At 47.5% G+C, this 21302-nt stretch overlaps 1 protein-coding gene across 1 annotated transcript in view; it reads left to right on the top strand.

Moving 5' to 3' along the window:
• The window catches only part of cdk19 (cyclin dependent kinase 19), a 29337-nt gene extending 8242 nt beyond the window's left edge, over window positions 1-21095 (top strand). Inside the window, 12 exon segments of the mRNA XM_030110410.1 lie at window positions 3528-3638; window positions 3869-4009; window positions 15376-15433; window positions 17174-17305; window positions 17746-17889; window positions 18013-18082; window positions 18165-18237; window positions 18372-18469; window positions 18606-18684; window positions 20024-20196; window positions 20198-20273; window positions 20820-21095. Of these exon segments, the coding sequence (XP_029966270.1) occupies window positions 3528-3638; window positions 3869-4009; window positions 15376-15433; window positions 17174-17305; window positions 17746-17889; window positions 18013-18082; window positions 18165-18237; window positions 18372-18469; window positions 18606-18684; window positions 20024-20196; window positions 20198-20273; window positions 20820-20945 (1281 nt within the window). The 3' untranslated portion in view covers window positions 20946-21095.
• Window positions 21096-21302: the final 207 nt, after the last annotated feature.

Below are 21302 nucleotides of genomic sequence, written 5' to 3'. Positions count from 1 at the left end.
GACCACACCCGGCCTCCTCTGGCCTTCCTGATTGGCTGGACTCGGTGACAGGCAGGCGGTTATGTAACACTCCTCACTGAGGTTTGGCGACCTTCGGGGCTCTGCCAGAGTAACATTGATTTCAGATAATGCTACGGTAACCTCAGTCAGCTGGAGGTGATCTGACCTGTGGACACTCGGGAGTGGAGGGAGTCCACGCCGGCAGATCAACAGGAGCCGGCTTCATTCCCTCAACGCTTCACTCTGGCAGCCGCAAATGAACGTCTTCAGAGAATAGTAGCTTTCGGCTGTGCTGCAGCAGTGTTCTTGGTGTCAAGCAAAGAAATATTCTGTGATTACCAGAAATGTTGTGCATTCAGACCTCTGGAACCAGGGTTTAAATTTTCCTTTTTCTTTTAAATCCTTGCATTTCAGTATTTGTCGAGATAAAACGTTTAGCTGGAATGGAGAGAGTTTGAAACCTGTGTGGCTCCACATCATGACCAACTCTTTACGGCTGCACCAGCTGACAGCTGTCGCCATATTTAAACCGTCCAAGCTGAAGCAACGGCAGTGTTTGGTGTATCCAAAGCTCTTTTAGAGTAAGTCACTGCCGCATGGTTTTCTAAAATAGTTGTTGAACTTGATACGGATGAATTAATTCACGTTTAAGACCAATTTATGCACAGATTTCATGATAACTGTACTATACTGGTGTTTATTTTTCACTTTGGCAGTAAAATCTGTGAATTATTGTAGAAATCTCTCCACACACCTGCTCCTGTCTCACATCGAATCTGGCCTTCCTGAATCTCATCGTGTACACAAAACCAGGCTCGTCTCCCTGGCCGTATCGCGGCGGTTTTGTTCATTAAAACGCCTCAGCCTCATAAATATCCCCCTCCTCCTCTGTAGGTCCGCCTCATAAAACCACAGGAGGCCATTCTGCTGCCGGAATTAAATCCCTGAATGATTGTTTCACCTTGAAGGTTGACACATCAAACCGCGAGGCTTTATCTTCTCTGCCTCCTTCGCCGGCTGTGTGCTTCCCGGCCCGCGGCGTCCGTTCTTCCTGACGACTGTGTAAACATGGGCATGTTTCGGTTGTATTTGTAAAGGGTGGAGGTTCTGCAGCTGCCAGCGCTCGGTTGCCAAGGGGGCAGATAAGTGCTGCTGTCTCTCTGTCAGCTGAAGGGTGGGGAATTCAATTTATGACGGAGAATTATTCAACAAACCCAAACAGGGCAGAGCATGGAATATCAGCTTTTATTCCACCAAAGACTTGTAGACAGAGTCTGAGCTGGTTCTTAAGTGGTGGATGGATGGATGGATGGATGGAAGGATGGATCGTCTCGTAGAAATACAGTTATTACTTGTTGTGCTGCATGAATGTGTTTGTCTCAGTGAACATCTGGAAGAAATAAACCCGGTTTCAGTTTTGTTTTGTGTGCACCAGGCGGTGTCCGGGATATGTTCTGAAAAGACGACTAACTTCCCGTCATGAGGGAGACAGAGAGCCCGTCCTGCATCACATGCCGTACAGTTCAACAGTAAAGAACAGTAAAAAAAAAACATGTTCTAAGTTTTGCACTTCCACAAACACTTTATTTTTTTACTTTGTTGTTTTTTTGGTGTATTTTGAGAGATTTACAAGTTTCCTCTGTAAAAAGAAACGCAGTAAATGTCTTTGTTTGGTCACAACATTCCCTAAGAGATGTGTTTGTTATTGATTCCATATGAATCGTATTTAAAGGGGCTTGTCATGGGCAATGATAAATATACTTAAATGTAGTTGTTGTGGTAAAATATGAAGAACTGATTTCAAAGCTCCTTGTTAATTCAATTTTTTTCAGTTTTTGCAATGAGCACTCAACAAACTGTTTAAATTCTGTCATTATAGTTCTAGACTCAGACATATGTAATAAGACACTTAGATAAATGTAAATAGAAACAAACATGTCCGAGTAGACAGCTGTATATGTAAAAGCAGACATATTCTAAGAAAACAGATAAACATGCTGCAATAGACAGATGCAATGAGAGACAGTCGTACTGTGTGTAATTACACACTCGGATATATTTAAAAAGGATCCTCATTGACTGCTGCTGTCAATCAGAGCTGATGTTGATGTGGCCGCCATCTTGGATGAGGACCCTGTTCCGCTCCAGTACATTCACTGGTGCTGAAGGAGGGAGTGTTCACACAGTTCAAATAATCAGAAGTCACAGAGTTTGCGGCGCATTACATCCCGGTTTAATTAAATACAAACAGTAGATATGACAAAGGAAGTTTTTGTTCTTCAGAATGTGTCGTTTCTCTCTGAAATCCTTTCTTTACGTAGTATCAGAGCTGTCACACAGAAACGGTTGATTAGTCAGACAGCTGCTCAGCTGTGCCGCTCACCTCGCTCATATTTAAAGACATTATCACACATTTAGCAACCGAATGAATTGATGTCAGCTCTATCGCTCTGAAACCTGAGGGCTGTTTGTTCGGAAGTGTCCCAGTCTGGGCGAGAAAGCAGGTCTAGTGTGGAACTGGATTTGTGTCAGTGGATTCTGTGAAATGTGAGCTGCTGACCTGCTTTTAAAGCCAGGAGGTATTTACTCGGCTTGACGTCCTCCTGGAGCGTGAGTTAGAGAGAAGCACACACGTCTGAAACCTTCTCTGAACAAAAGAGACATTTTTACCCACTTTCTCACCGATCCTTGAGTCTGGACCTGCAAGACGGGTTTTACCTTTGAAATAAAGACAACACAGCCAGGAAACCAGGAAAATATTACAAACCATTACAATATACCAACATTATGTGACAGAAGATGCTATGGATGGATTCTCACTAAAAAAATGAAATTAAAATGAAGTGCTGTTCCTGGACAGCTGTGGAGAGAACCGCCGGCGTCTTGGAGGAGAACCATCAGGCCGTCTGCATGATAATAGAATGAAAACACAACTCCAGCAGCCTCATGCTCTCCATCTGTGTCGCGTCTATTTCTGGCCTAAACAGAAGCCTTTCATTTTAATAAAAGAACGGCGCTCGTCAGACGGCGTGGAGGGTCCTCCAGGCCGGCCTGGTTCCCCTCTCTGAGAGCAGGTGAAGTGCAGCTCGCTCACATGAATCATTCATCCACTTCGCGGATTCACTGCAGACTTGGAGCTCCGTCTAAAGGCTGGCATTGATTCTGGACGCTCGCTGATGGGTCGGCAAATGGCACGGTGCACGTGAGCGCGTGAAATCAATGAAGCCGTTCCAGGGGGGGCAGCAGGAAGCGCTTCCACTCTGCGCACTTTTTTCATGCATTCTTGCACTGTCGTGACTTCCCTTTGAACCACACCATTCTATCTTTGACCAGAGCGTTCTGATTCTCGTGACCTGATACTATTGTGTGTTCAAATTCCTTCATGTAACAGCTGTAAAGTGTTCACAGAGGAAAGAGAAATGTTTCCAAATTTTCAGGCTGCGCTGCCTTCACTGTGGAGGCTGATTCGACGCCTCCACGTGAACAGAGAGCAGAAGTCTCTGACATGTCCGCTGTCTGTCCTCCAGCTGTTACGAGAACTCAAGCATCAAAACGTGATCGCCCTGCAGAAGGTGTTCCTGTCCCACAGCGACAGGAAGGTCTGGCTGCTCTTCGACTACGCCGAGCACGACCTCTGGGTGAGTGTGGATGGCGACCCGACTGACGAACACACAACAGCAAAATCTTTTTCGCCGGGAGCTAACTCAAGAAGCCACTTTGACAGTGCTGCTGCAGTTCACTGTTAGATTCATCAGCAACTTTTTACTGGCTCAACTAATTGTTCCCATGTTCTACCTGTCCCATAATACACCTGTCCCATGGTTCTCCACTCAGGGGAGACTTCTCTTTTCTTTTCTTTCCTTCGCAGCACATCATCAAGTTCCACCGCGCCTCCAAGGCCAACAAGAAGCCCATGCAGCTGCCCCGGGGGATGGTGAAGTCTCTCCTGTATCAGATTCTGGATGGGATCCATTACCTCCATGCCAACTGGGTGCTCCACAGGGATCTGGTGAGCGGCTAAATTAGCTCCCCTGCTCTACTTTCCATTCACACACACTCCCTCGCACGTAGCTCGCCTTGGACTTCTTTCGAGAAGTGACGCCCGCTGCTGTTGCACACAGCAGAGAAATAGCGTGCACGTGGAGTCACCCTGCCTGTCCAGAGCGGTGACTGTCTCTTCTGCTGATTCTGAGGAGCTAAATGAAGAACACACTGTCTGGATATGAGTTTTATCTTTAAATATACACTGACTGAAAAACTGAAGAACTGCTTAGAAAAAAAAAGATAAATTATTTGATTGCAGATGGTTAAAATAAATCAGTATTTGATATCTTTGCCAAGAAAAAACAGGTTACATGTCACCCCACAACCAAAACAGTCCTTAACTGCAGACCTTCATAATAATTTGTAAAAAGCAGCAGAGTATTCTTATTTACTTCACTGCTAATTCCTCTCTAAGTGATAGTTGGTCCACTGAATGAAATATTAATCAAACGTCGAAACACAGGCTCTTGTGTTGATGTTTCAAAGCCTCCATGAGTTCTATTGAGCTTAATAATAGCTGTTCATTTATGGCTCTTTAGCTATTCATTTACTGTTCATTTCCTGTTTTTTAACTATTCTTTAGCTGTGCTTTGGTTGTTCTCTGTTCTTTAGCTGTTCATTTACTGTTCTTTAGCTTTTCATTTCCTGTTCTTTAGCTGTTCATTTACTGTTTTTAACTGTTCTTTAGCTGTTCGTTTACTGTTCTCTAGCTTTTCATTTCCTGTTCTTTAGCTGTTTATTTACTGTTCTTTAGCTGTTTATTTGTTGCTCTTTGGCTGTTCTTTAGCTGTTCGTTTACTGTTCTTTAGGTATTCATTTCCTGTTCATTTACAGTTTTTTAACTATTCTTTAGCTGTGCTTTGGCTGCTCTTTAGCTGTTTATTTCCTGTTCTTTAGCTGTTCATTTGCTGCTCTTTGGCTGTTCTTTAGCTGTTCATTTACTGTTCTTTAGCTGTTTATTTGTTGCTCTTTGGCTGTTCTTTAGCTGTTCGTTTACTGTTCTTTAGCTTTTCATTTCCTGTTCTTCAGCTGTTTGTTTACTGTTCTTTAGGTATTCATTTCCTATTCATTTACAGTTTTTTAACTATTCTTTAGCTGTGCTTTGGCTGCTCTTTAGCTGTTTATTTCCTGTTCTTTAGCTGTTCATTTGCTGCTCTTTGGCTGTTCTTTAGCTGTTCGTTTACTGTTCTTTAGCTTTTCATTTCCTGTTCTTCAGCTGTTGGTTTACTATTCTTTAGGTATTCATTTCCTGTTCATTTACAGTTTTTTAACTATTCTTTAGCTGTGCTTTGGCTGTTCTTTAGCTGTTCATTTGCTGCTCTTTGGCTGTTCTTTAGCTGTTCATTTACTGTTTTTAACTGTTCTTTAGCTGTGCTTTGGCTGTTCTTTAGCTGTTCGTTTACTGTTCTTTAGCTTTTCATTTCCTGTTCTTCAGCTGTCCGTTTACTGTTCTTTAGGTATTCATTTCCTGTTCATTTACAGTTTTTTAACTATTCTTTAGCTGTGCTTTGGCTGCTCTTTAGCTGTTTATTTCCTGTTTTTTAGCTGTTCATTTGCTGCTCTTTGGCTGTTCTTTAGCTGTTCGTTTACTGTTCTTTAGGTATTCATTTCCTGTTCATTTACAGTTTTTTAACTATTCTTTAGCTGTGCTTTGGCTGTTCTTTAGCTGTTTATTTACTGTTCTTTAGCTGTTTATTTGCTATTCTTTGGCTGTTCTTTAGCTGTTCATTTCCTGTTGTTTAGCTATTCATTTGCTGTTCTTTAGCTGTTAATTTGCTTTTCTTTAGCTGTTCATTTGCTGTTCTTGAGCTGTTCATTTCCTGTTGTTTAGCTGTTCATTTGCTTTTCTTTAGCTGTTCATTTCCTGTTCTTTAGCTGTTTTTTCCTGTTCTTTAGCTGTTCGTTTCCTGTTCTTTAGCTGTTCATTTGCTGCTCTTTGGCTGCTCATGAGCATTTAATTAGCTTTGCCTACTTTTAGCGGTATATGGCCTTCTCACAGTGTTATGTTTCACCGTGCTTGTTAATTATCTGGAGGAGTGTGATTATCATGCAGCTGAATATCAGACTGACCTGAAGATTCCTCCTTTAACCTGTTACAATTCCTTAACCTCCTTTTCCCACAATGCATTGCATACTCAGTTGTGAAGAACAACCCGGTTGAGATGAAAAGTTTTCACCGCGTTTGCATCATTTCGTGGCTCATGGATCGGGTGAAAATGTCTTCTTTGGTCGTAAAGGTTTGAGACTTGTGGGCTGAAGTGATGAAACAGTTGTAGTTGGATCGGTTCCGTGGTTGTCGAGGCTGTAGTGTCTCATTCACAGAGCCTCAGAGACTCATTCACAGAGCAGCTGAGTCTCTCTAACTTGGCCGGTCCGGCCTGTTAATGTGTGATTTTTCCAGCGCGCTGCTTCACTGGTGCATCCCAGTTGTTCGTGGACGTCCTGAAATGTGTTTTTATCTCTTGAGTCGTCCTCGGAGCTCTGAACTAAAGATATCCTTCAGATTTACACACATTCCAGCTGCCACTCCGACCCCAGTGGCGATGTTGTCCTCCATGCCAGTAGATGTCTGATAGGCTGGCCAGGAACAGAAATACCAGAGTTACCAGAGATCAAAACCAAAAAATCTTGTGACTCCTCGTAGCTTCTGAGAAAAAGCACATCTGTCACTGAGGAGTTTTTAATAGCACAAAGCAGTTTGTTCTCATGTCTGCCTCCCACAGCCCATCTGTACCGGCGGCTCTGCATCTGCCACCTCGAATGTTGGAGGAAACGCTGCAATTATTCAGACGTGTCACATCGTACGGCAGAACCGTGGTCTGATGACTGTGATCACTGGCTTGACGTCAAGATTTCCAGACGGAGCCTGTTTGCGAGGCTGAGATTAGTGCGAGAGAAAGTGTGGCTAAGCTGTTTGTTGAGGATAAGTTGGGCTGAGACGTCAAAGGTCACAGCCCCCGCGTGGTTCAGACATCTACTTCGAATCAGGTCGTCTGCTCTTGTGTAATCCCTGACGATCCCCGATGGTCATGCGGTGGCTGGACGCCACGTTATGTAAACCTGCGTGTTCCGCCGCTGACTTCAGCCGATCGATCCACAGCAGTGGTTAAAAGGTAGCAGTGCTCATTAGTGGCGGGACTCCGTTTTTCAAAAACATCCACTTAACTGGGGCTTTGTGAAGCAACGCATTTCAACAACAGCTTGGTTTTTGATACGAGAAGAAACATATTTAGTTTTTTTAACCTTCTAATGTGGACTTTGCATAGTCTGAATGTAACAGCGGTGGCAGGACCTGAGTTTGACTCCCCTGCACGAGACCCTCTATACCAGGTGTGTCAAACTCATTTTAGCTCAGGGGGCAAAAAAACTATTCCAAAGCGGGCCGGACCGGCAAAGTCATGGTTTATAACTTAAAATCAACAACTTCAGATTGCTTTCTTTGTTTTAACACTGTCCAAAATAGTGCAAACACAACGTCACTATTAATCATAAAAACTTCAAGTTACTTGAAAAATCTGAGGACGGAGAACACAAACGCACAATGCCTGAGCGACTCTCAGAACTGCTTCACAGATCACATGACTATATGAAGGTGCCTCATGCAGCACTTTAAAGGGGCTGTATCATGCAAAATTCACTTTTTGTATGTTTTAACCTTGTTATATAGTTATGTACTCACCTAAAACACCCCCAAAGCGTTTTTTTCCTTTGTGCCTGTGTGTTTAAGCTTTCCTCCTGTTTGTGCTGCTCAGAGAGGCAGCCCCTCCCGCACCCGTGAAAACGCTCTGTTTTCCCACATTCACGTCACACTGTGAAGATGGCTCCCCTGACCCCCCTCCCGCAGGCCCTCGGCAGTCAGCGTTGCTGCTTTTTGTAACTCCGATTTCGAAGATAAACTTTGACCATCGCCTGAAAGCAACAGTCAAGCAAGAGCAAGAGTCTGAAGGGTCTGAAGGGTCTGCGCTTGGTGAGTTTCTCACAGGAAAAGACGTTTTCGCGTGTAGAGAAGCTAGAGCTAAAGAGCTAAAGCTAGCTAGCGTAATTGTTTTGAAGCGCTGATTGGTTGAAGTTTGCTGTCAGTCAAAGTCCACAGGGGGAGAGGCGGGATTTTCAGTGAAACAGAGCGTTTTCTCTTCTGGGTTTCAGAATTAGCCCCAGAAAATCTTTTATTTCACACAAAATGACTTTTCCTTAGTGCCAAAAATAAACTATTACCATGTTAATGCCATTTCTAGGGTTTGGACTAGCTAAAAAAGCATGATACAGCCCCTTTAAGTGGGGCTGCATTGTTTATTTGACTCCTGATACCTGCATCTTTTAGCTTTCACCAGTGCGTCAGTATCAGGCGTCACATTCTGAGTGACAGCCAGCTTCAGGATGGGGTTGAAGTGGCTGTGTGTGAGCCTTAACGCTCATTACAGAGAAAACCTGCTCACAAAGACATGTGGTTCCAAACATGGACGACGGCTTTGCAGCGAGGGATGTCAGGTCGGGGTAACGTGACAAGAGGTTCTGATAAAATGTGTCCAAGCTAATTGCGGCAAATTTGCCCTTCAAATCTGAATCACACTGCAAGTCAGTTGCTTCCAGCTGGATGTTGACGGGCGGATCAGAGGGAGTCACGGTGAATGGCGAGCAAAAAACTTTGAAGTCTTTCTCCAGTTCACAAAACGATCTGAAAACGTTGCTCAAACTCCTGTAACAGTCCCGCTATTTTATCTTTGAACCGCTTCATGTCCGCGACACGCTGGGTCGCGCACACACACACACACACACACACACACACACACGTTTCAGACAGGAAGTGAGCTGCATCGCCGCCGGAGAGTTGCGTTTTCCACAGTGACAGCTTCAACTTGAAAGCGCGTACGCTGTCGTAATACTGAGCGACATCTTTGTTGCTCCCTTGGAGCTGTTTGTTCAAGTTACCCAGGTGCTCGGTGGCATCCGCCATAAATGCAAGGTCCTGCATCCATTCTTCGGAATGAAAAAACTCTTCGGTGACGCTCAATGTGTCATCAACTCCGCGGATGAAAATGGCCAGCTGTGCAACGTCTGTAATGTCCGTGCTTTCATCAGTTGCAACTGAAAAGGCAATAAATGTCTTTACTTTGTTCTTTAACTGGCCGTCCAAATCCACCGAGAGATCAGAAATCCTGTCTGCGATGGTGTTTCTTGTCAGGCTGATATTAGCAAAAGCCTGTCGCTTTTCAGGGCGCGATCTCCGCTGCCTTCACCATGCATGCTTTTATGAATTCGCTCACTAAATGGTTTTGAAGCCACCGCGATGTCGTTAGCAACGAGGTAGCTAGCTTTGACCGCAGCATCACTGACGTCAAAACAGACGGCTGCTTCTTCAGACTTGACATCAGTTCATCCACTTTCTCTTTTCCCTGCTGTCCTGGGAAGTTATCATATTTGTCGGCATGAAAACTTGCATAGTGGCGACGACGGTTATATTCTTTCCACACTGCAACATGTTGTGAACACGACAAACACGCTGCTTTCCCTTTAACTTCTGTGGAAAAACTAGAAGGAAGAGCATTTTTCTTGAAACACTCTGCACTCGACGTCCACTTTTCTCTTTTTTAACAGTGACATATTGTGGCAATGGGAGCGAAAAAGCATATGATGGTAAAGGCAGAAGCCGTAATAAATTGCACGGGCAAAACACAAAGGAGGTCATCTGATTGGCTCTTGCTCGACCTGCTTGCTCTGCCCTGGTATAAACAGTTTGCTTGCCTAACACAACTGCTGTTGCGCCATCCAGTGGACACATTTAGAACAGCAGTTCCTTGAAAAATTGCAGCTCATATAATTGACAAAATCATCTCTCGGGCCGGATTAAACCCTTTTGCCGGCCTGTTACGGCCCGTGGGCCGTACGTTTGAAACCTCTGCAGTAGACCCTCTTTAGACCCTGTCCAACCATTAGACCCAGACCGTTTACATCTGTTTGACCTAGGGATGCAAATTATAGAGTAATTCGTTAATCGATAGTTGTTTCATCCTATTGATCGATGATCGATTAATTGATAAGCGGCATTTTTTTCTGCGAAGCTGAATTTCCCTCTGAATCAGTAGGTTCCTTTCTACGAAAATGCTGTCTTTCTTATGAAAGAGAAAATTCAAATCATATTCCTTAATAAAAGATTTATTCTTAACAGCAGGAAACAACACATTCACAAATAGAACAATGCAACAACAAGGCTAATGTACGGTTTCTTGAATCATGAAAATAAATAAATGTCTTCTAAGTGTCTGTTAGAAGCAAAACAAATACAACAAAAATTAAGGTAACTTTAACTTGAAAATAAATTAGTGCACTGTCTCCTATTTAGCAGTATAGTAAAATACATAACATAAAGTTATGCAAGTTGTGTTTTCAACTCGTCCTTCTTCCTGCCGTAGCTTGCTTCCACGCGGGTGGTTATTGTTATTCTGAATAGAATATCGTATCCTGGCTCGATGTACGAAACCCCTGTCCCTCAACAACATGTATTGGCAGCATGTCTGCTGTAACCATGTCCCGTACCCGCTGGGTAGCGCCCCCTGCCTTCCTGGAGTCACTCGCCGTCTCAACGCTGCGGTGACTGAAGGCTGAGAGCTGCTCGCTCCTCGCAGCACGGCTGAATGTGACGTATTGAGGGGATAATTTAGCGAAGTTGTGGAGGAGTTGTACTTTAAAATACTTCCACAGACGGTGCATTTGGCGCCTTTGTCGTCATTAACCAACTTAAAGTGGCTCCATACCGAACTCCGTCTTGTCCTCTTCATCCTGCCAGCTCACCGCTTCTCGTTTGTCTTGTTGTCGTCAAAATTCGGCTTCGTTTGTGTTCCAGTGTTTGTCAAGGACGTCTGGCGTCAAGCGCGCCCTCATGCGGGCCCACGGGGAATTACAGGTTCAAAATGCAAGGAATTGCAATTAATTTATTTTAATCAAGTAATTTCTTATCGACAATTAATCGATAATCGATTAATTGTTTGCATCCCTAATTAGACCCAGAAGACCCTCTGTACTCTTTAGACCCATTAGACCCATTAGACCCTGTAGACCCTTCAGACCCATTAGAGCTGACCCTCTACCAAATTAATGGAAACAACATTCAACATATCATTTGACTTCATAACAGGCTACAGCTCTGAACATGCTGAAAACTAGTTGTGCCTGGATGTCAGACAACATCGGTTGTTATTTAATATCTCGGTATCAGCCCGGCAAGTAAAACTGGTCCGACACTAACAGCCGGTGTCTGTTTCCCTCTAGTTGCCGTTATGTGTGTGGATCAGGGTTGCTTTAAAGGTGCTGTAGGCAGGATTTTGCTAGTCAATGCTAATTTTTCTGTGTTTTCTTTGGATTAAATGTTAGAGTATCCATTGATAATCCTTTAGGAGTGTAGCATAATTGCTGTACCGCGAGGGCGCAGCGTTTCCATCTGTCTCTGATCTGAGCTGAAAAGGAATCTCGACAGCTCCAGGTATCTTTGGCCAATCAGAAGAGCCCCTGAGGCTCTAACCGTGATTGGTCGAGGGCCGTTCATCACATGTTCTTGTGGGAGGGGCTTAACTTGCGTAAGGGCGTGATGTCAGAGAAAACAGAACAGGATTGGCTGTGCTGGGTTTCAAAACGCCATCTTGGATGGATGCGGAATCCTGCCTACAGCACCTTTAAGTTGGGTAATGTGTAACATCAAATATCAGTCATGGTTCTGATATTTTGGATTCAGCAGTTTCATAGACGTTCATGGGAACTCACACAAATTCAGTGGAAAGTCCAAGCTTTCCTGCTAGTTCGATGGATGCTGATCTTTGTGAATACACACAAAGTTTCTGTTAAAATATTAAAAGCGTCATTATGAAGAACCTGTATTGAAATCTGAACTGATTTGATCGGTCACAGGGTGTCGGAAGGCGGCGGCAGTGGAGGAAGCATCTCTCTCGCAACAAAGTGAATGACATTATTTAATATATATTCCAATAAAAGGTAAAAGGAGCTTTAGGAATAGGAATACAGTCAGTCACAGCTGTTAGCTTAGCCACCAGCTAGCTTGTTCTTCAGTCAGTGTTTCAGTTTGTTGATACGTGAGCTGAAGCAGTGTCTCTTCACCGGCCACAGGATGACAGAGGAGGAAGAATTTACAGTTTCACAGTTATCGTTGGTCACATCCAGCACAACCTGACCCAGACGACCAGGTGAAGGCAGCACAGCAGCAGCCTGCGGATATGAGAACTCATTAGACACCATTGAGCCTAATTTATTCTCCATATGCGAATCACACTGCGATCTCCAGCCTCCCGATGAGCGCTGGCTCTCCGGCTGCGAGGAATGAATAAACAGAGGGAGAAAATGTGTCTCTGCTTCATGGAAAATGCCCCGGAGGTCCGTCACCATTTTGAAGCGAGCTGCTGCAGGTTTGTTGTTGAAACATGTCTGAGGAGGCGTCGGCCGCGGCGAGCCCGCATGTCTGCAGTGGAGGAGCTGTTATGTAACGCCGTGTTTGTGCTGGCGTGCCGAGCGCGCTGCGTCTCTGGAAACAGACATGTGCTTTGCATTGCACCACTGCACGCCTCCCATCCCCCACCCGCCTGTCCTGCCACTCCTGAAAGCCCCCCCCCACCCCCCCCCCCCCCACCCACCGTCCCCGCAGCGGAGGTGCTTCTCCCGCCCTCCCCCTCCCGTTATGTAACGGCGAGCCCACCGCCCCGCACGGCTGAGTCAGGGCGCACGGCCAGCCGTTACTGGCGTGGCGCGGCGACCCGCCGCCGTACGGACGCTGTCGCGCTACTGTACCTGACGGCAACACCGTAAACAACTGGGATGCAGCCGCACAGCGTCGCGCCGTGAAAATAAACAAGACGCAGGCATCCCCACTGACACACACACACACACACACAATAACAGCATGCCAGAGAAGAAATCATCTTCATCACATTCACCATCCCTCTTGTTTCAGAAGCGCTCCCAGATATCAGAGTTCTTGTTGACAGTATTGACGTCTTCACACTGTTTTCTCAAGGATCTGGAAAGTCTTCCTTGTCGCCATGTAGAAACAAAAGCGGCTTGTTTGGAGGGGTTTCCCCCCTGGACCCAGGATCCTGGAGGTTTCTTTACCCCGGGGCTGGATGTGTGTGCCTGCAGCTCCTGGACTGGCCTGGTTTTCACACAGAGATGGAGAGGCTATTGTCAAGAAGAGGGAAAAAATAAAAGGCCGCATCCCAAAGGACAACCGCCGGGAACCGATTGGTGCCACTGCAGGAACTCCAGAGCCGAGTATTCCCCCAGTGCCTGTGGTGCAGGGCTTCTGGGGGAAGATGAATGTTTTGGACGTGGCCCTGCTGGCTCTGCCGGCTCCGGCTGGGCTCCTCCAGAGCGTGTCGGGGCTCACGGGTGTTTTTGTGCGTTCGCCTCGGCCTGTCCGGACTCTGAAAGCGGAGCCGGACTCCTCCAGTTATTTTTCTAGAGGAGCCCGTCTTTGTGCTCGCCGATCGTGTCGTGTTGTATTGTCGGCGTGAATAATCCCCCCTCATTATTGGCGCTGTTTCCATGGCGACCAGACATGCTCGCCAGGCAGATCTGAGCGGGCCGAGCCAGCGGGGTTCACCCCGGAGGGATTTGCCAGGCCGACGGCTCGGCGGCGCTTCACCCCCGCCCGCGGCCAGGCACAGGCTGGGAGGTGGACTACCTGTCCCTGAGCCCTGAGGCCAGCGCGTCTGTTTACAGTCTCCTCCTCCTCTTCCTCCCTGTCCGCATGAGAAAACAAAAAAGAAAACATCTTTTCTCTCCCCATGGTTCTTAAAACCTTTCCCATCTCCAGAGGAACGACTCAAGACAACGGCTGACGCTGTAACTCTGGGACAAAAACAGGAAAGAAGGCACGGCGCGTGCACACTCAGCTCTAAACAAACACATGAAGATATCGCCTGATTTAACCAAATAGCACCAGTGTTTTTTGTAGCACGATCAGCTGATCAACAGATTTTATTGTCCGTAAATGCTTTTTCTTATCCAGGACTAGTGTTGATATCGAGCCCTGCTCTTTGAGGTTGCGTGATTCACGGTTCAACTCTCCGATTTTAGACTAAAACTGGTATTTGGAGCCTTAAACAAAATATTTGGACGCCTCGCCAGTAGGGTTTTTGGTCTTCAAAAGTGGTTTTCATTCAAAAATGGGGAAGAATGTCTAAATGGAGCACAATATTTCAGTCAAACTACCAGGTCCAGGAGAATGTGGACTGGGACCGGGACCAGGAGAATATGGCTGTGCAGAAGAGTCATTTACTTCTCAGCACGGTGCCTGAACGTTTCCAGAAAGTGCCGTTTTCGTCCGTCTACATGGCAACGGAGCCTCAGCATTTCTCAGAAGTTCCACCTTGTGTGGAATTTTCAAAAAGTGGCACTTTCGGTCTGTCTGAGTGGCACTGTCGTGTAAACAGACATCCAAAGTGCAATGAAAGCTTAAAATTTTCACTTCAGATCTTCAAAAATAACCTCGGAGCTGCTCTGAGTTACCCTCATGATTCCCACCAGAGTACCGGAGCATCAGGGCCTTTTCTTTTTTTAAGCTGGGCTTCAGCACCAGCTCGTCTCATATGACCGACTGGAGGGAACCTCAATTCAGCTGGATTTCTAGGAACGGCCTCAGTCCAAAGAAGGGAAGCCTGTTGCAGGGATTACATTTCTCTAGTTTAATACAAATGTTACAGTCAAAATATTCATTCTGTCTCAGAGGTTCTTCTGCTCCAACTGTAAGTTTTGCTCCAGTTCCATAAAGACCTGGAGGATCCTGTTTGACTGTCCTGCAGAGTCCAGACCTCAACCTGACAGAACAGAGGAGAGACTCTGAGCCAGTCCTCTCCTCCCACAGCAGTCTCTGACTTCACAAGTACTGTAAAACTCCCATCAACCCTCCTAGAGCTTGTGGAAAGTCTTCCTAGAAGAGTTGGAGCTGTTCTCGCTGCAGAGGGATGAAGCCACGGCAGATTAAATCCTCTGGGTTAAGAACAAGAGGTCACTGAAATTCATCTGTGTGTGTGAAGACAGGCGGGCAAATACATTTGGTAATATAGTTCCGATCACATACAGGAGTAGTGAAATGTTTTATACCATCTTGACAAAGAACGATCGCTCAGAAACTGGACTGTTCCATGTTAGTTTGCTTGATGACAGACTGAACGGCGCTCGTCACCAGACGTATCTGAGCTTCACAGCAAACGCTTCTGTTTTTAGGGACGAAACTAGACTCTGATCCACGTCTGGACCGACTAACCGACATGTTGACGCTCAGCAGGAAACTCCAGCGGAGGCTCTAACGCGTGTTTTTGTGTCCCACAGAAACCGGCGAACATCCTGGTGATGGGCGAGGGTCCCGAACGAGGAAGAGTGAAAATCGGTGAGGTCCTGCTGGGTGTGAGAAGCCGCTGCGGAGGGGCTTACGTAACGCGTGGCCGAGCCCGGCGCGAGCGTCCAGTGGCTGCAGTCTTTAACCTTCGCTGTGTGAGCGGACTCACATCGCAGGGCTTACATAAGCCGGCCCGCTGCCGGAGCCGCGCTCTATTTTTAACACTCGGCCGCGACGGCGATGGCTCTGCGGCTGCTCCCGTGCGGCGCGGCGGCCGAGGAGATGACCCCGGCGACCCGGAGGCCGCAGCAACGCACATTTGATTCACACGGCTGGATGCAATCCCGGATGGTTCACACACGCTGACCTTTTAACGCCACGGAGGCGGTTCAGAGAAACGTCTCAGGGTTCATTTCAGCCAATTAGCCGACAGCGTCTCCGTTTCTTCAGGCTCACTTCACTCAGTTTTGCTCGGCTTAAACAGCCTGAAAGAGCTCAGCATGCTTTAAACTGTCAATATAGCTCCAGTGGCTTCTGAAGTTTTTAACGGGATTCTTTACTTTTCATGAATTAGAATGATTTTTTTAAAAATGAGGAGGTGTGACTCTGATATGAGGCCTTCCAGCTTGAAAAATCAATTTCAAAGGAAATACATTCAGACCAACACAGCTCAGGTAATCTCTCTTCCATAAAGTAATTTAAGAACCTCTCGCTTAAAATAATGTATTAAAAATCAAAATACATGAAAGGAACAGCTTTTTCTCATTGGACAAATAAACTGACGTGAAATCGTGTTCATGAGGATGATAGAAATAGGTCAGAAGTCAAGTCTGTCAGAATATCAAGAGGAGGAGAACAACACTTGGTGGAGAATTTTTTTCTTCTCTTCCTTTGAGAAACCACACAGTTTGGATATTATTTACCAGATATTTCTTCATTTCCAGTTTGTGAGCGCGTCTTAGAAACTAAATAACCAAGACCTTGAGAACGGTTCTGTGTGAAATGTTGGAAAACCGGTTTTGAAATTCTCTCCAGACGTCAGCATGTACGGAATGTTACAGCAGGATTGTTTAATTTTTAATAGAAATTCTGTGAGAAACGAGCAACACTGAACCCGTACTTTGTGTAATATTGTTGTTTGTGAAATGTTACTGTGAAATGGGGTGGCGCTTTATAGCAGACATTAGGAGTTGGAAGTGAAATGCATCGATCCAGCCATCTGCTCTGTAAAAACCTGAACGGTGTTGGGCTTTTCCAGCTCAGTGCTTCTTTGGATTTTCTTCTTCCTGCTCTGACCTGCAGACACACATGATAAATGATCCACAGAGTTCACTTAGTTCACAGATTCTGTGTTTTGCTCCTGATGGGACACTTTGCCGTGTCCAGGCACGACGTCTTCCAGTCAAAACACAAACCTCTAATCGACGTCTGACAACAAGACTTTTGTGAAAATAAGAATTTTTTTCCCCAGAGTGTTGAGACTCCCGTGACTCAGGGGTTTTTTAGTGCACAGTCACTACTGGTTCTCCATTGTTCCTGTTATAGAACAAGCAACAGCTCCCACTAGTGGCCCAACATGGGAACTACATGAGTCTGTATGAATTAGGATTCTTTGTGGTGGAAACGGGCCTCGAGCGCAGCACTCCCTCTTCTCTTTAGAGAGTCAGAAGAAGCCACAGAGCCACGCAGACACAGGGAGAGCATGCAAACCTCCCTCCTGACACTATTAGGAACCGTTTCACTTTGCTTGGTGGGACAGTGCAGCTGACAGCAGCCTGTGTGTGTCCACAGCCGACATGGGCTTCGCCAGACTCTTCAACTCCCCCCTGAAGCCGCTGGCGGACCTGGACCCCGTGGTGGTCACCTTCTGGTACCGAGCGCCCGAGCTGCTGCTGGGCGCCCGCCACTACACCAAAGCTATCGGTGAGTGAGACCGCGTCTCCGCTCCAACAAGGTTTCATTGTTGGTCTGAACGGCTGAGGCAGGCCGCGGAAAAGCAGCTTCTCAACCCCGACTCAGTGAGTAGAAAACACAAGTTATCTAATTTACCAGGCTGAGCTGCCCCGAGCGACAGATTATCCATTAATCCCTCTGCTTCCTGAGCAGAGCGGAACCGCTCTCTCTCAGCTCAGAGCTTCTCTTCTGTCCTGTTTGTCTTTATTTACACTTTGTGACAAACAAATGCAGTTCAGCGGATTCACACCGGGCTACTGTGAGCTCGCCGTGCCAACCACTGCTAGCTAACATCCCCGTGTGTGTGTGTGTGTGTGTGTGTGTGTGTGTGTGTGTGTGTGTGTGTGTGTGTGTGGTGTGTGTGTGTGTGTGTGTGTGTGTGTGTGTGTGTGTGTGTGTGTGCGCTGCAGATATCTGGGCGATCGGCTGCATCTTTGCGGAGCTGCTAACGTCGGAGCCCATCTTCCACTGCCGCCAGGAAGACATCAAGACCAGCAACCCGTTTCATCACGACCAGCTGGACCGAATCTTCAGCGTCATGGGCTTCCCTGCAGGTACACACACTCACACACACACACTCATACACACACGGTCCACTCTCCAGTTAGATTCCATTTGTCTGCTTCCTCCTGTTCCTCATGAGTGTGTGTGTGCTGGTTTTTCTGTTTGTTTCCCAGATAAAGACTGGGAGGACATCAGGAAGATGCCGGAGTACCCCACCCTGCAGAAGGACTTCAGGAGGACAACGTGAGCGAGTGTGAAGCGCCGCGAGAGACACAGAGCGCCGTGATCAGGTGCTTGAAGACGGCTTTGTGTTTTTGTCTTCCAGGTATGCAAACAGCAGCTTAATCAAATACATGGAGAAGCATAAAGTGAAGCCTGACAGCAAGGTGTTCCTGCTGGTGAGTTCACTCCTCCGCCACGTCGCTGGACGTCTGCACAGCAACAGCAACACGTCCACACAACCGCGAGTACGACTGTCCATGAAGCCGCAGGGTTCAGTGTTCAGCGACAGGGTGTTTCTTCCTCCCTCCAGCTCCAGAAGCTCCTCACGATGGACCCCACCAAGAGGATCACGTCAGAGCAGGCGCTGCAGGACGCCTACTTCCTGGAGGACCCCTTACCGACCGTCGAGTGAGTCCGCCGCACGTTAAACAGTGAAAGAGCCGTCACAACCTCGGACCTCAGACCGGTGACGAGCTGACAGGGCGAACCGCTCCACCACTGCCGAGCGGAGTGTGTAACGCCGTGCTCTTCCTGTGCTCCTCAGTGTGTTCGCTGGCTGTCAGATCCCCTACCCAAAGCGAGAGTTCCTCAATGAGGACGAGCCGGAGGAGAAAGCCGAGAAGGTGAGCGCAGGACACTGCGGTGAGGATTCCTCATCCTCACCTCCTGCTGAAGAGGAGGTTCAAATCTGAAGCGTGGTCGTGTCCGTGAAGCAGGTGTGCTTCTGCACTGCTCTCCTTCAGGGGACACGTTTTCCCAGAGAGCGCCGTACGGTGATAAATCAGCGCTCCGGCGGCTCCGGTTATTTTTACAGTGTAGTAAATCACGGCGTGGATTCGGCCGTGACTTTGCCGGAGGCAGGGTTGCGCTGTACGCGCTCAGCGGAGAGCGGCGGGGCGGCTGACCTTCGGTATATCGAGCTCGTGGAGTCTGATCGCTGCGTCGCAGGCAGCTGGGAAACAGCTTTTAAAAACACCGTGAAGAGAGAGGATGCAACCAGACCGACACACGCCTCCTTTTTACACATGCTCTGTGTTTACATTTGACTATTTATTCCTCCATAAATCAGAATAAAGCCTAATTCCGCTCTAAAATGAGCCTGAAAACTTATTTATTACGTTTAAATCTTAATAGACCGGCGGGTTTATTCTCCTTTGGAAGCGGAAGTATATGCTAATTAGGCGCGACGTCATTCTGGTCGTTCTGCGCATGCTCCGTCGTGTTGACGCAATATTCCAAGATGGCGGCCCGCGGTCCGCGGTTCGACTCGTATGGAGACGACTTAGACGGCAGTTTCAGAAGAATTGGATGTAATGAAACGAGCGGATCGATGGGTGTTTAACAACGCGGACATTTTCAAAGCGGCAGCGTCAAAGTTAATTGAGAAAGAAAGACGAGAAAAGCGCTGTTTACTTCCGGGAGACGTCACTACGTCACGGCTGCCTCGTCCAATCAGAACGCTGCACAGACCCCGGCGTGAGAGAGGATTAAATTCTTCGTTTTTGCCACGCAAACACGACGCTCATGAATATAATTTTGAATTTCTTAATTTAGAAAAAAACAATTCGAGTTAAAAACACCTTGAAACCACACCTTGTAAACGATGAACTCACACACCTCATGGACCTTCACACCGACCTTTGCCTCCTCCTAACAGGAAATACTGGTCATGAGAGGCTCTTGTGCTTTCATGGTTCAGTCACATGAGAAGCCCCCCCACACACACACACACACACACACACGCACACACAAAACACACACTTGCAGGGCTTCCACACGTGCGTGCTCGCAGCCCTTCAGCAGATCAGACTCGCAGACAAGAAAAGCCGACAGGCAGCTGGGAGTAGAGAACAAATGTCTCCTGTCCTGTGTGCGTGCGTGTGTGTGTGTGCGTGCGTGTGTGTGTGCGTGCGTGTGTGTGTGCGTGTGTGTGTGCGTGCGTGTGTGTGCGTGTGTGTGCAGAACCAGACTCAGCAGCACCAGCAGACCACGGGCCAAACCCAGGCCCAGAACCAGCAGCAGACCGGCGCCCAGCAGGCCCCCTCCCAGCAGAGCTCGGCCCAAACCAACGGCACCGCCGGGGCGGCGGGGGCCGGCGGCGGCGGCGGGGGTCTGCAGCACGGCCAGGACCAGGGGCCCCCCCAACAAGAAACCTCGTCTCGGCACCTCCGGGGCCTCCTCAGGCACAGGAGTCCTGCAGTCAGAGTACCAGGTCAGTGTGTGTGTGTGTGTGTGTGTGTGTGTGTGTGTGTGTGTTGGTTCCAGTCTGGTACCTTCTGAGACCTGCTGGCTTTGAGACCTGATCAGGACGTCTGGACCATGTGGCTTCATCTGAGTGAAGAGAAACAAAACAAACAAAACAAAAGAGAAACATGGCACACTTTATCCAAAATAAAAAAAAAAACAGGAAACAGGAAGAAAACAAGAGGAAGTCAAACCAACAACACCGATGAAACACAAAGCCTGAGAACGTGGGAAACCTGACAGAACCACACAAACACAATACCCGGACCTGAGCGCCAGCTTCTTAAGATCCGCCTTATCGCTCGCTTTTGATTCATTGTGCTGCAGCAGAAAGGATCACCGTGATTTCTAGAATAAATCTTGCTGTCAGAGGTTTGGTTTCAGCTGAGAACAGTAAACATCTGAGGCTGGAGGCGGAGCGTCGTGCTGAGTGTGTGAGGATGCGTCAGATTCACACACCTGTGGAAGCGTCTGAGCTCCTCACTGTGTTTTCACTCTGCTCTCTCCCCGCCAGCACTCCGGCTCCCGCCTTGCTTACCAGAGCAACGTCCAAGGCTCCGCCCAGCCCCAGAGCACCATGGGATACTCGTCCTCGTCCCAGCAGGGCTCGCAGTACTCCCACCAGACCCACCGCTACTGAGGCTCCCGCCCCGTCTCCCGAACCAGCAGAGGGGCCGCCTCCTCCGCCCCCCACCCCACCACCCCCCCACCCCCCTCCACCCCTCCTCCCGCCCCCACCCCGCCCACCGTCCATCCGCCGCATCGCTCCGACTCATCCTTCAGGCCGCTCACACCCTCCCGAGAGGGCCGTAAGACTGCAGGAGATGTGGAGGCGCCCCCCCCAGACCCAGAACCGAGGCACTTACAGACACTCCGTTCTTCAGGAGGAAGAACCGCAGCTGTGTTCATACCTGTACATTATATAGCACATTTTTCTATTTGACTTGTTTTCTCTTTTCCAGCGGACTTTGATAGTTGATGTCATGATGAGTGTTAC

The sequence above is a fragment of the Salarias fasciatus genome, chromosome 15 (assembly GCF_902148845.1).
Source record: "Salarias fasciatus chromosome 15, fSalaFa1.1, whole genome shotgun sequence".
NCBI lineage: Eukaryota > Metazoa > Chordata > Actinopteri > Blenniiformes > Blenniidae > Salarias > Salarias fasciatus.
This window is presented reverse-complemented; position numbering and strand designations above follow the sequence as displayed.